Source organism: Pagrus pagrus (assembly GCF_965226575.1).
Source record: "Pagrus pagrus genome assembly, chromosome: 2".
In the NCBI taxonomy this organism is placed as follows: domain Eukaryota; kingdom Metazoa; phylum Chordata; class Actinopteri; order Spariformes; family Sparidae; genus Pagrus; species Pagrus pagrus.
Window position 1 is genome coordinate 24,970,825 of NC_140186.1, and position 12,311 is coordinate 24,983,135.

General features: G+C 42.5%; 2 protein-coding genes across 5 annotated transcripts; one reads left to right on the forward strand and one right to left on the reverse strand.

Moving 5' to 3' along the window:
- Window positions 1–48: 48 nt before the first annotated feature.
- Window positions 49–8,273, reverse strand: LOC311268762 (mitochondrial adenyl nucleotide antiporter SLC25A23-like). Of its 2 annotated transcripts, XM_084372587.1 has the most exons (12): window positions 7,938–8,270; window positions 6,566–6,783; window positions 4,445–4,568; window positions 4,223–4,310; window positions 3,641–3,752; window positions 3,175–3,333; window positions 2,853–3,005; window positions 2,103–2,213; window positions 1,822–1,989; window positions 1,595–1,742; window positions 1,068–1,250; window positions 49–650 (listed from the first exon to the last, which is right to left on the reverse strand). In XM_084372587.1, the coding sequence occupies exons 2-12, from the start codon at window positions 6,758–6,760 to the stop codon at window positions 640–642; spliced, it is 1,452 nt and encodes a 483-aa protein (XP_084228713.1). In that variant the 5' UTR covers window positions 6,761–6,783; window positions 7,938–8,270; the 3' UTR covers window positions 49–639. The 2 variants fall into 2 exon arrangements, with proteins under 2 accessions (XP_084228713.1, XP_084228712.1); XM_084372586.1 differs by having other exon boundaries at window positions 49–1,250; window positions 7,938–8,273.
- On the forward strand, window positions 7,991–11,793 carry LOC311268772 (regulator of G-protein signaling 5). 3 transcript variants are annotated; one of them, XM_084372609.1, is made up of 8 exons: window positions 7,991–8,114; window positions 9,310–9,457; window positions 9,626–9,720; window positions 9,828–9,894; window positions 10,013–10,069; window positions 10,160–10,212; window positions 11,047–11,201; window positions 11,344–11,793. In XM_084372609.1, exons 4-8 carry the CDS (start codon window positions 9,851–9,853, stop codon window positions 11,509–11,511), a joined length of 477 nt encoding a protein of 158 aa, XP_084228735.1. In that variant the 5' UTR covers window positions 7,991–8,114; window positions 9,310–9,457; window positions 9,626–9,720; window positions 9,828–9,850; the 3' UTR covers window positions 11,512–11,793. The 3 variants fall into 3 exon arrangements, with proteins under 3 accessions (XP_084228735.1, XP_084228736.1, XP_084228737.1); XM_084372610.1 differs by having other exon boundaries at window positions 7,996–8,114; window positions 9,288–9,720; XM_084372611.1 differs by having other exon boundaries at window positions 8,001–8,114; window positions 9,313–9,720.
- Window positions 11,794–12,311: the final 518 nt, after the last annotated feature.

Genomic DNA, 12,311 nt, shown 5'->3' on the forward strand with positions numbered 1-12,311 from the left:
TGATTTCATTAGGCTGGCGTGTCATTCAGAAAAGCCAGCTGTTCTCAGTATTTCAGCTTTTCAGAAAAAAGCTCAAGGAGGTATTTATTTAACAAAAGTAGCACCATGCATCCATTTATTTGCACATTCCATAATAAATACTCAATCATCAAAAATGTTCATTGGCATTAAATCTTGTTGTTTTGTGCTACAACGTTAACTCTTACCATAGTATTAAACCTGCATATTGTACGCATACAGTTTATGAAAATACTATGTGGCTGTGGACCCTGTAGTGTCTTTCAAGCATAAGAAAACGGACACAAACACGGCTCTCTGCTGAGAACACTGATAAAATATGAACATTTTGCATGAGAGGTTATCACGAGTCCTCTGAGCTTCTCGGTATGGCTTTGGCAGTTTCACTCCAGTAAAATATAAATCCATTGGTGTGCTTTCCTCCAGGAAAGAGAAGATCGGCAGTGTCTCTTCTTTTTTCATTATCAGCCAAGTTCAGTAACTTTCTGTTGCTTAATAAATATCTCTGTACTGTAACACGTGTTTATGACAAGTTAGTCAAAGTCCTGCCTCTGTAACTCCAGCGACTTCAGGTTCCCCTCCGGAAACTGGATCCGTCCTCCTATCAGTCCTTTATCTTCGCTATATACCACCTAGGAGAAAAGATAACGCTGTAGGAATGTAACAAGGTTTCCATGTTTGGTTTTGCTCGTTCTCACGCATGTTCATGCAAGTCTTCATCTGTCAAGTCAATGCAGTAGCAGGAGGCTAGTTGATTAGCCTTCACACAGCTGCCGGCATGCATTGCAATGCAACGTATCGCACGTGAAACTCATCACAGCAGCTGCCAGTTCTGGTGAGGTCCTCTAAATGTGAGCAACAGATTATATATCATGATGATCTGTTGTTTTTTCTTTTTCTTCCACGGTTCATTCTCCATCCAATCATCTCATCCACAGTCAAGGCCCGTTTCCTCATGCACTGCCAAAAGATCTGTACGTGCTTGGAGTTAAAAGCCACTACAAACCATGTCACCTTTTTCTATTCCTTCCCTTTCCCACCCCTCCTACCCTCGATGTCCACTCCCAGGAGTATCCTAGTGTATTCGTAGACCACATAGGACACGCTGACAGCCGGGATGACTTTCAGCAGGTTTGGGGAAATTCCTCGATAAAGTCCGGCCACACCCTCCTGGGTCACGATGTTGTGGAGCAAGGCCAACATGGAGGGTTTGGGGGCTCCCTTCACTGAAACTGAGGGGAGAGCAAAACAAGACTGCACCAGTTACTACAGGCGTCACAAATCAATCAGGATGGAAATCTGCGACATTGTTACTTTAAGCTGTGGCAACACAGTTTATAATAATTTAGCTAAATCATCGGTTTGTCCTTTATTCATAGTTTTACAGTGCTGGGGTTTGCAAAATTAGCATGTTCCTTACACACAGGTGGGTGATGAATTAAAGGAAAAACAAATCAATTAATAAATATCTAAAAAAACTGGCAGAAATTGGTGGAGAAACAATAATAAATTGACACTTTATGTAGTTTTTTCCTGTAACGTGCCACTATATTAGAACAACCACAGTTATCCTGACCTTGTGCCTGCATTCGGGTGCGGATGAGTGCCAGCGGGTAACTTGCCAGCTGCCCACAAGTGCTGGAGACGGCACCGCAGCCGACAAGCACCATAACCCCTGGGTCAGCTAAACCTCTGTTCCTGTTCAGCCAGGAAAACTTCAGAGTCTGTTGAACAGAGGGAGTGAGAAGAAGGTTAACACGAAGGAGATGCACTATGAAAGCTGTGTGCTCACGTCTCTCTGACCTCATAGACAGCCAGGTCGATGCCGGCGTAAGGGACAATACTCAGCATGTTGGGTAAGTAGCCTTTGTAGAAGGCTGGGACACCCTCTCTCTGTAAGATCTGTTTGACACAGTCTGCTATTCCTGAGTATTGGCCTGTTTTTCTTAGTGTGAGACGGGTCTTCAACACCTGTGGGGAATAGTATGAGAAGACGTCAGTCACTTCACTCATCGTGTAACCCAGAAAGTGTGTTTTCTTGAAGCTATATGAATGTTTCTATGTGTCTATTACCCTGATATTACCTCCATTGGGTAGATGGCTGTCTGAGCTGTAGCTCCCGCCAGAGAGCCGGCAACAAACCTCTCATGAACCCTCAGATTTCTGTCCTTACTGCCGCGCATCACAGTCTTGATCTGTGCAGAGTTTTAGAGCAAAGGAAAGAAAAAAGTAAACATCTGAGAGAGTTGAAATCATGATGATGTAGAATTGATGGAACTGTTGCTTCAAGACATAATTAGATATTTTGGGTACAACAAACAGTCAGCTAGTTTGGCTTAGGTTAAAACTCGAGTACAGGGGGATACAGCTTTCTTGGTTCAGTCCAAACACAGTTAACAAAGTTAACAGCTGACATTAACAGTCAGTCAGTCATGAGATGAATTTGTCCAAAAACATAAAGTGGAAAAAACAGCACCTGGTACTTTTTATGGGGGTTAGGCCTGTGTGTCAGACGGCCAGGAGCAGAGACTTCCTGGTGTCTCATTGTCACTGTGACATTACTGGACAACTAGTGGAGCTGTTTCCCTGTTTCCAGTCTTCAAACTAAGATAAACGAACAGTGCTGGCAGTTAGCTTCATACTTAGAGTACAGACAAAAGACTAGTATCTTCTCGTCTAAATTCTAGTAATAAAGCAGAAGAGCACATTTCCCAAAATGTTGAAATACTCCTTTAAACACCTGACTGGGAAAAGAGTCACAATCTTCAGTCGTGTATTAGTGCGAACAAACAAAAAACAAAAACACAATGTGAAAGGTCTCAGGTGTTCTTTACCTGTTCATAAGCTGTGAACTTGATGGCAGTTTCTGGGGCAATTTTAAGAACATTGATCCCATTGCCCCGCCACAACGACTGCAGTCCTCCTTCATTGACCATGTGCCGAAAACCACTCTGCACGTTCCCTTTAAAATCACTGGAACCGTGAACCTGGCGGAGTCAGAGAGGAGCACCTTGTGTAAAACAGTCACGGCTCACTGAAGATTCATCTCAAAAGCTCTCTGCCACAAACCAAAGATAAGCAGAAAACCTTCACACGACCAGTGACACATGAATGAGACTGATCTAAGAGATGAAATCATAACCGTCCCTGACTGACCTGCCGAAAGACTTTGAGTCGGTCTAAGGGGGCGGTCCCAGTCCGAGACACAGACCCAGCCATGGCTCCAGCCATCAGCTGCCGCCACACGTAGCCAGACTTCTTCTCCTCTTCAGAAAACTCATCTGGGACTGTCAGCTGCTCACCGATATCCAACATCTACTGAACCAGTGGTGGGTTGAATGAGGATCAGACATTAGGACGATAAAGGGGAAAAGAAATAGTTCCAAAAGATCTGTCAGAGGTGACACAATTGACACAAATTGTATTTGAGGGGACAATTTCCTCTTAAAATCCAGTTTTCTTTGTTGAATGGCAATTAATTAATGTCATTTATTGTTGACAGGAAGTACTGCAAAGTATGTGTATTTCTTTGGCAAGCATTAATTAACAGACACTTGCTTTAACCCAACCTTGTCATTATTTAGAGATACACAATGCTGTTCAACTATGAGTGTGACCTCACCATTGAGCGCTTCCAGTAGCGTGCCACCTCCTCCATGTTACTGAGAGGGTTAAACAGGAAGTAGTCCCGCCACTCATCCCAGTCGATGGTCATGGTACCGTCTTTGTCCATTCTGAGTGACAAACACATAAACATTCATAGACAGTGGAACCATTAAGGTACACAGTGAGTTACAGAGAGTATGATCAATAATTTGCTTTCGTTTAAAAAAAATGGCAATGAGGAATCTTTGAATGCCTTGGCTGTGTAACAGTGTATGAGAGGATGCTTCTTGTTTTCCCACAATCTGACCCAACAGAAGGACTGAATGTAACTACATGTAACTATATTTTAAAGACACAATCGCTGTTATCGCAAAACCTCTTGACCTTCTCTCGCCAGATGAAGGTCCCACATGTCATTCAGAAAACAAAGTGAACACACAGTGAAACCATCAGCCTCAATGTTTTAAACAGCCCAGGTGTAAACATACAGGAGTAATGCACATTCATTTTCAGTCCAAGACAGGTTTTTATATTCTGTGGATGTTCCTCCCATCCTCTTTATACTGTGATATCAGATATCCACATACTGTAAGCAGACCTTTGTAAAATCCTGGTGGCTTCCTTCAGGCTGATGTTCAAACCGATGGCGCGGAGAGAGTGCTGGATCTCTGCTGCATCTATCTGACCTGCACAGATCCACCAGTAAGAGAGAGAGATATGAGAGTGGGGAGAAAGTTTTTTAAATGATCTCAATACAAACATTTTGAACTAATGGTGACATCAGTTATTATTTCAGCTGTGTACTGAGGGCTTTACACACCGTCATTGTTACTGTCAAGGCTACGAAACATGATTTTAAGCTGTTTTTCGTGGGCGCGAAGATACTGCGTGAACTCTTCAAAGTCCAGTACTCCATCCTGGTTGGTGTCCCCGGCCTTCACCATCTGTAAACAGACAGCCAGAGCAGATAATGAAGGACACAAGTCCGGCAATTTGGCAGATATTTGGTCAGGGACTGAAAAAATGTTACGCTCAATGTCTGAATCCGTCATATGTCATATCATGCTGTTCAGAAAGCTGCTGGGCTTTTCTTTTTTTACTGGTAGTAGGACAAAAATATATATTTGAGTCTGTTCACACCATGAACCTGCTGACGCCCACGCTTGAAGACAAGAGGGGGCCGAGCATTTGCTGTTAGACTCCTCAGCTGTGGAATGACATGCCTGAGTAACTGAGGCTGGCTTTATTAAATCACATTTAATTACTTATTTTTATCAAAAGGCTTTCCTGTGAAGGTGTTTACATCTTTCAGTTTATTTTTCCTTTTTAATTACACTGTCCTTTATTCTTGTCATTGCACTTCAGTCTTGCACGGCTCTATTTGAATGTACTCATTACTTTTTTTATTTTCATCTAATGCAGCTGGTGCCTTTTATCATTTTTTCACCCCTGCCCATCGAACATCCTGAGTCTGCCACTGTTGTGAAGCACTTCATAACGCTGGTTTTGATACATGCAATACAAATTATTATCATTATGAACATCAGACATCATAACATGTTGTTAGATGAGTGGCAAGGTTGTCTATGATCAATTCTGTACAACAGCACAAGTTTGCCTCGTCTGTCAGGGACAATACAGAGCTGACCACCACAACATCAAGACTGCACTCCAGGTTTGTACTCTTTAAATATTCCTCTACTTTGCCATCTGTTGGGCAAGTAAAGATACAGCATGTTGTGTCGGCGAGGAATGACCGACATAAAAAAGTGTTGAATACTGTTCGGTTTGTGATAATTTAATTCATTTGTCTCTTGAACTACAAAACATACAGATTTTGGAAAACAAATCTCATGATCATGCAGGTATTAGCTTTGTATTTGCAGCAGCTGTTTATGATCATTTATTTGGAAGTTCTTTTTAATTACAAACAGTGATAGTATTTTTTTTCTTAGAAAATGCATATAAACAATATACAGTCTGTATTTTATATGAACAGAATCTAACTGATCATTCTGAAAAAGGTATTTTCACCTGTGATCCAGTCCCATTACTCAAATCTCTCCCGAGAGTTTTGGGATCAGACTGTGAAACTACACGGATTAAGTGGAGTGGAGTAAAGGAGACATGCAAATTTCTCCAATAGTTATTACAGACATAACCAAAAAGACATGGTACACACGGAGATGTTGACACTCTGGACATTGATCCATATGTGAAAAAAGATCAAGTCTCACACTAAGAGAAAGGTTATCGTTCTCATCTTACAAAGTCCTGCTCCTTGTACAAAAATAGACACCAGGCTGCCCTTTACATGTGTACATGCACAGATTCACACACACACACACACACACACACACACACACACACACACACACACACACACACACACACACACACACACACACACAGGAGAGAGAGAGCAACAAGTGAGAACGTGACAGCAAGTCGTCTTGCTGACCCACACAATTTTTACCAGAACAAACAGTCAAAGACAGACTGAGAGGAGGGCGACAGACTGTGTGTATTCACAATAAAGCTCTGCTGTTGATGTCCGTGACTTCTGCTGTTGATGTCCGTGACTTCTGCTGTTGCACAAACAGCAGCAGCAGAGTGGAAGGATCAGCCACGGATCTCACAGGCCCTCACTGGATGCAGACCTGTGAGATCCTTGGGTCCTCTGATTTGCTATTAGAGAAGGAAATCCCTGTGAACACCCCTGTCTCTCTCCAAACACACACACACACACACACACACACACACATATAACTGGTTAAACCACATGATTGGTTTAAACAATGGTCCTGTCACCAGCTGAAGAGCAAATGGCTGCAAACATACCAGTTCTAGTTGAAGTTCTTAACAAAAATAAATGAAGGTATCTATGGAGCAGCTAGGATACATGCCACTGCATGGTATCCTATATCTCCTGCTGTCTTACCCTCTCCAGGGAGCCTTTGGTAAGCCCTCGGCCTGCCAGCCCCGCCCGCAGTTCACTGATGTCGATGTGTCCATCTTTGTTGAGGTCCAGCTGATCGAACAGCTCAGCCCAGCGCTTCTCCCTCTCCTTGTCCGGACCGGGAGACTTGCTGTTCTGGCAGTACGCCCAAGGGAACCAAGTCCATGGGGGTGCCATAACTGGTGCCAGTCAGGGTCAAGCTGATGGGATACAGGGACATCAATTCAGTCACCACAGCCTGACAGAGCAGTCCTTAGACCTGCCAAAGCCTTAAACACTTACTGCAGCAAATAAAAAGAAGAAGCGCCGCTGGAGAAACAGGGCAGTGCAACATGGCGGATTATGTGGAAGAGGGCCTGCCAAGAATGTATTATTGAGACCTGGACACGACTGCACCGCTCAGCCTTGCTCCCTAATTTGCCCCAGTGGTCACTCATGGTATTGGCCTCACTACAATACATGTGATACATTTCATTTGACTTGTATTGCATATCCATGCACCATATCCCTAACTAATTTTGAGTAGTGTAAAAGAGACAGAAACGCCTCGACAGCAAACAAGGTCAATTATGAGGTTTCATATTTGGAAAACTTTCTTCAAGTGACGTCATCACAGTGTAAAGTCACCTTGCAGTGGGAGAAACACCACTGTGTACATTGAGTGGGCTGCATGACCAGGAAGTAAACCCAGAAGTTAGAAACTTTTTTAATGTATGCGCCAGGTGAGCGATTCTCACTGGACTGAATGGTCACCATCATGGCGGCCCGCTCCCTCTGCAGATATAAAAGACTCATTCAGGTAACAAAAACACAATGCTGCTTAATTCAAGGTGATTATACACGATCGGAAACATTATTATGAAAATGATATTCCACTTCTGACCCGAAAGCCTGCATACTAGACCTTTAAGAGGTTTTTGAAACAACAGATTCAGACTGTATCAGAGATGACATTATATTTGGTTGGGTGACACTGACTGTAATGTGTGTCCCTGTTATTTTGTCCCAAGTCACAACAGGGCACCAGGTCGACAGCTTGCTCCAAAAGGTCAGAGTACGAGACTGGACACGTTCTGGTTTGTATGTGTTCATCCTCTTCATCTGTAAGCAAAAGCATTTTTTTCTACGTCTGTGGAATTTCTTCGACTCGCCAGATATTCCGGGGTGGGGAGCGATTATGATCGATTACCGATAATCTCATATTGTAGCTCGACCTCGCGCAGACTGACGCACAAACACAAGAACAGCACGAGCGTCCGTGTGCAGCCACGAGCTCGTTAAACTTGACTCTTTCACTCTTATGGACGCTGTTATGGTCTAATAATAAAACGCACGGGAACATTTTGTGACTCACTGTGTGTTTATCTCCAGCCCGACCCGCCGCCCATGCTGCGGGATGCGGAGGACCAGGACTCGACAGGAACCAGCGGGTCCGGAGCTCAGTATACCGGACCTGGAACCGAACCTGACACCGGACAAGCAGCTCCCTTCTGGATTCAGCAGGTCCAGAGAGGGTCTGTGTTCACCACAGGTGATGGCACCGTCTTGAATTTTTCACAGGAAGCAGGAAGCGAGAAAACACAGCCGTCCCCGGCTGGAGCAGCCTGCCGACGGCCAAGTGTCAGTGTGCAGAGCCGCGCGCGCGCGCGTGTTTGTGTGTGTGGAGGATCTACTGGATAATAACATGCTGGGACACTGTGGACACTGTACTTAAACACTACACAGTCTGTGGCTGCCACTTGCTCTTGTCTTGTGGACATTTATAGATAGGCTGTTATTCACAATCCCTTTAACCAGGGCCATAGCCAGGATTTTTGAGTTACTGACGTCAGTAAGTCCCCCCTCAAATGCCCCCCAAAATAAATAAATACAATAAAAAACAGATTTCCATCCAGACACTAAAAACAAAGTCTCTTGTTAATAAATGTTGCTTTATTATCGTTAACTCATGAAATATTATGTATTTATATAGAGAGGCGGAGTCACGGCCCTTTCTGTCGACCACAATGGGACCTTATTTCAGAAAAAATATGCAATAGAGACAAATAATGGGTCCCATTCGAAATACTGCACATGTGATGTTTGTCCGTTTGAATATAATTTTTCATCTCTAGAAGGTCTGTCAAGAAATGAATCAAGTATTAGACTGAAAATACATAATTAGGAGGACCACAACTCCAACAGTTGTGCAAGTGATGTCGTCTCATTTAACATTCACCAGAGCCCATAACCGAGACCTTGTAGAGCTGTTCCTATATATTAACTAACTCACAGACCTGACTTACTCTCCTTTCACATAACTGCAGTTAACGACGTGGTCATACTGGTTGTGATTTTCACCTTTTTACACACTTTACTGTGCCGAGGTGACGGCCATGTTGGTGTTGATGACGTGTGTTGAGTGAGACGATGCAGTTTACTGAGCATTTAACACAAAACTAGATGGTATATTACTTTAATTAACACACTGTGAGTTTCAAAAATGAACAGCTACTTCATCAGTTATAGAAAATATAATATCGATGTATAATACAATATTTCTGAGTTTGTATTATTACCTCATTAATATTGTAAATATCAAAACTTTGAGTTTGAATTTCCTCTCCAAAACTACATAGTGCCCCTTTAAGGAAAAGAACAGGAGACATAGAGTATACAGGTGTTACTGTTATTGCAGAGATACTGTATTTAATAATCTCGACAGGTGTTCTGTCTGTTTTCTACAGTAGGCTCTCAGCCTTATCCATCAACATCTAACACCGACTTCTCCATCCTGCCGCTCTGACTTTCCAGAGAGGAGTGATGCTGCCTGTCCACCTGCTCCTCCCTCATCACTCTATTCTCCTCAAACAAACACTTTAAAGGCCAATCCAGGTTTGTTAACGACTGACTTTAATGTCTATCAATGATCCCTGACCAAACACACACACACACACACACACACACACACACACACAGACACACCGGAGGTCCCCTTGTTTTAATTTCCCTATTACTGTATATGTGCTGTCCTGCTTTGTACTGTATCTCCTGTTGACAAAGCTACATGGCCTGTGAGCACGTACACCACCTCCATTCAGCTCTCATCTCTGCACCTGCTGGTCTGCGGGGAGATTGACGGATCAGATATCAAACAGGTATACTATATAAGAGCAGTGCGCAGTAGTTTGGGAGGTTGACTGACTGAATGAAAAACTTCTACAGTGGTCACAAACAGCTCGATCTGTTGATTCTCCCTTTGTAGGTTTTCTCAAACGACACACCTCAATGTGTAAAGGGCTCTCCTCCCTGCCTTCCTCATGTCTGGAGAAGTGAGTATACATCTGGGTCATCATGTTTTCTGTCTGAATTGTGATAACTTGATTGCAGAGTTTGTGTTATAAAGTGTTGTACGTGTTTATTCATTTTGTTTCCGCCTGTGTGTTTCAGGGCAAAAGAGATGCGGGTGAAGTTAAGCCACCTGGCTGAGACACACCACAAGCACAAGTACTGAGACCCACGTTTCAAATAAGTAAGAAGTCAACTCATCTGAGTGTTATCACAGTGAAGCTGAATTGTTTCTGTCTCTCTTCTCAGGGTTCATGATGGAAAAGCATTTCAGGACATGGAAACTCTGCTCAGCACCAAAAGTAAGACAGATTTTTATAACTCTAATAATAGCATCACAAACATGCTTATAATACTATTATTATTCTCTATAAACTGTTAACAAGTGTCTTATGATTTCAATTGTCTTATAATCTAATAATAAATGTGTTTATGATACTATTATGAACACTTATTGGGACTGGGACATTTGAACAGAACAGAGCCATCGTTCATATTTTTAGTAACGTGTCTTTTTCTGCTACAACAATTATATTATCTGTTTTAAATCGGTTAGATCGACTTTTTCCCCTCTTTAAAACTTCTTCCATGTATGTAAGAAAGGAAAATCGCTGTTAAGCGTGCACAACAGATAGTTTAGTATATTCATATCTTGCAGCACCAATGTCTGTGCATATCTCTGTTCCATACAACTGTAAACCTCAGGAACGTCATGTCATCCTCTCCGAGGTCCAACAGTTTAATGCAATAACATGAATGTTACTGCGGTTTGCATTTTAATAGAAACATGTCACAAACATTTTGGCAACACTGTGTAACTTTTAAAGAACAAATAACACATTCTTCTTCTAATAAATAAAGTTGAATATTAATGCAATTAAACACATTCTTGCTTGATTCAATACACAGGTTTTAAGGTTTGAGGATAGCCAGGGCTAGTTGGTTAGCATGCTAACTAGAGTAGATAGATTAAAACACAATATATAAACTTCATATAAAGTCAAAACTGCACATTCTGTTGATAATTTGAGTTCATTTTTGAAGGTTTTTAATAAAGGGTTAGGGTTCTTCACTTCATGATTTGCCTCACCTCCCTCTGACCTGTCCTCTCTTTCTCTTTTGTTCCTCTCTCCCAGGTGGTCTGCAGGTGTTTCGTGGGTTCCTGCGTTCGGAGTTTAGTGAGGAGAACCTTGAGTTCTGGCTGGCGTGCGAGGACTACAGGGTTTCTCCTTCAAAGACCAAGGCCAGCAGTATCTACGGCCAGTTTATCAACCCTGACGCCCCGCAGGAGGTTGGTAGAGAGGAGAGCGTTATATAAGAGAAGAAAGTGTGTGAACGGTTGAAAAAAAATGATGAATGGGTCTTGGTGAAGTGTACAGGCAGGAGGAGACTTTAACTGAGGAGCTTCTTCTCATAATCTGTCTCCTCCTCAGGTAAACCTGGACGCCGAGACCCGGGAGGGTCTGCTGGCTGTGATGGACTCTCTGTGTGCCGACACATTCGACCAGGCACAGCAGAGGATCTACAGCCTGATGGCCAAAGACTCCTTCCCTCGGTTCCTGCGCTCTGCTCACTGCATGGAGGCCATAAAGGATTTTTAAACATACACTGATTGTTACCACAGACCTGCTTTAGAAATAAGGGCTGATGAATCTGTACTGCATGACATGTTGATTGTATTTTACTAGTTATTTTAATGACTAGCTTGTCTTGTGATAGTTTTCCATATGCTGTCCTTGTACACTGTATGCATGCTGTTATTGTTAAAGTAGTTAAAAAGTCTCACACAGAAACCTCAAGTATGAAGCTTAAATGTGGATGCAGCTACATTGTGCCTCTGGACTGCATAAGCTATAAGTGATATCAACAAAGAATTTAATAAATACCTCATAAAAGAGAACCCAGCATGTGGTATTTCATCACATCAGTATTTTTTTTATGTGTACATAAAATCTATTTGTCCTCATAGAAGCCTGTCAAACTTGTTCTGCCACAGGCTGCTTGAGAGCGTTTGTTGATATTAAAACAGTTAAACCTGTGTTCAGCCTTATCACTGGCTAACTTGCTGTAGAGTCACTCTGTATCTGAGTTAGTGGCCTTGACAACATTCAGGTCTGTGGATGTTGGTGTTTATTTAAGACAAAAAAACCTCAGGCACGCCTCAGCTGAACGGCTTCACCTTGTTCTTTTTTGTCACATGTAATACAGGCTTACTGCCTGTATTACTGCCATGTTTAGGTCTTTGAATTCAATAATTCAAACACACACAGTATATTAAAAGGGGACTTTTTCTACATAAAAGTCACTGAAATCGCTTTCTTGGACTCCAAAATCATTTGCCTTCTGAAGCCATTGCTGGCTTTGCTGGCTGACAAAAAAAGTCCATCCCCTTACTAATATT

Bases quoted from the DNA above. Each gene is read 5' to 3' on its own strand.
- LOC311268762 (XM_084372586.1), bottom strand. From the start codon at position 6,760: ATGGCACCCCCATGGACTTGGTTCCCTTGGGCGTACTGCCAGAACAGC. The intron at 4,569-6,565 runs GTAAGACAGCAG...GTCTGTTTACAG, and splicing joins CCAAAGGCTCCCTGGAGAGG to ATGGTGAAGGCCGGGGACAC. The intron at 1,990-2,102 runs GTAATATCAGGG...TATTCCCCACAG, and splicing joins CAGCCATCTACCCAATGGAG to GTGTTGAAGACCCGTCTCAC.
- LOC311268772 (XM_084372609.1), top strand. From the start codon at position 9,851: ATGTGTAAAGGGCTCTCCTCCCTGCCTTCCTCATGTCTGGAGAA. The intron at 10,213-11,046 runs GTAAGACAGATT...CCTCTCTCCCAG, and splicing joins AACTCTGCTCAGCACCAAAA to GTGGTCTGCAGGTGTTTCGT. The intron at 11,202-11,343 runs GTTGGTAGAGAG...TCTCCTCCTCAG, and splicing joins ACCCTGACGCCCCGCAGGAG to GTAAACCTGGACGCCGAGAC.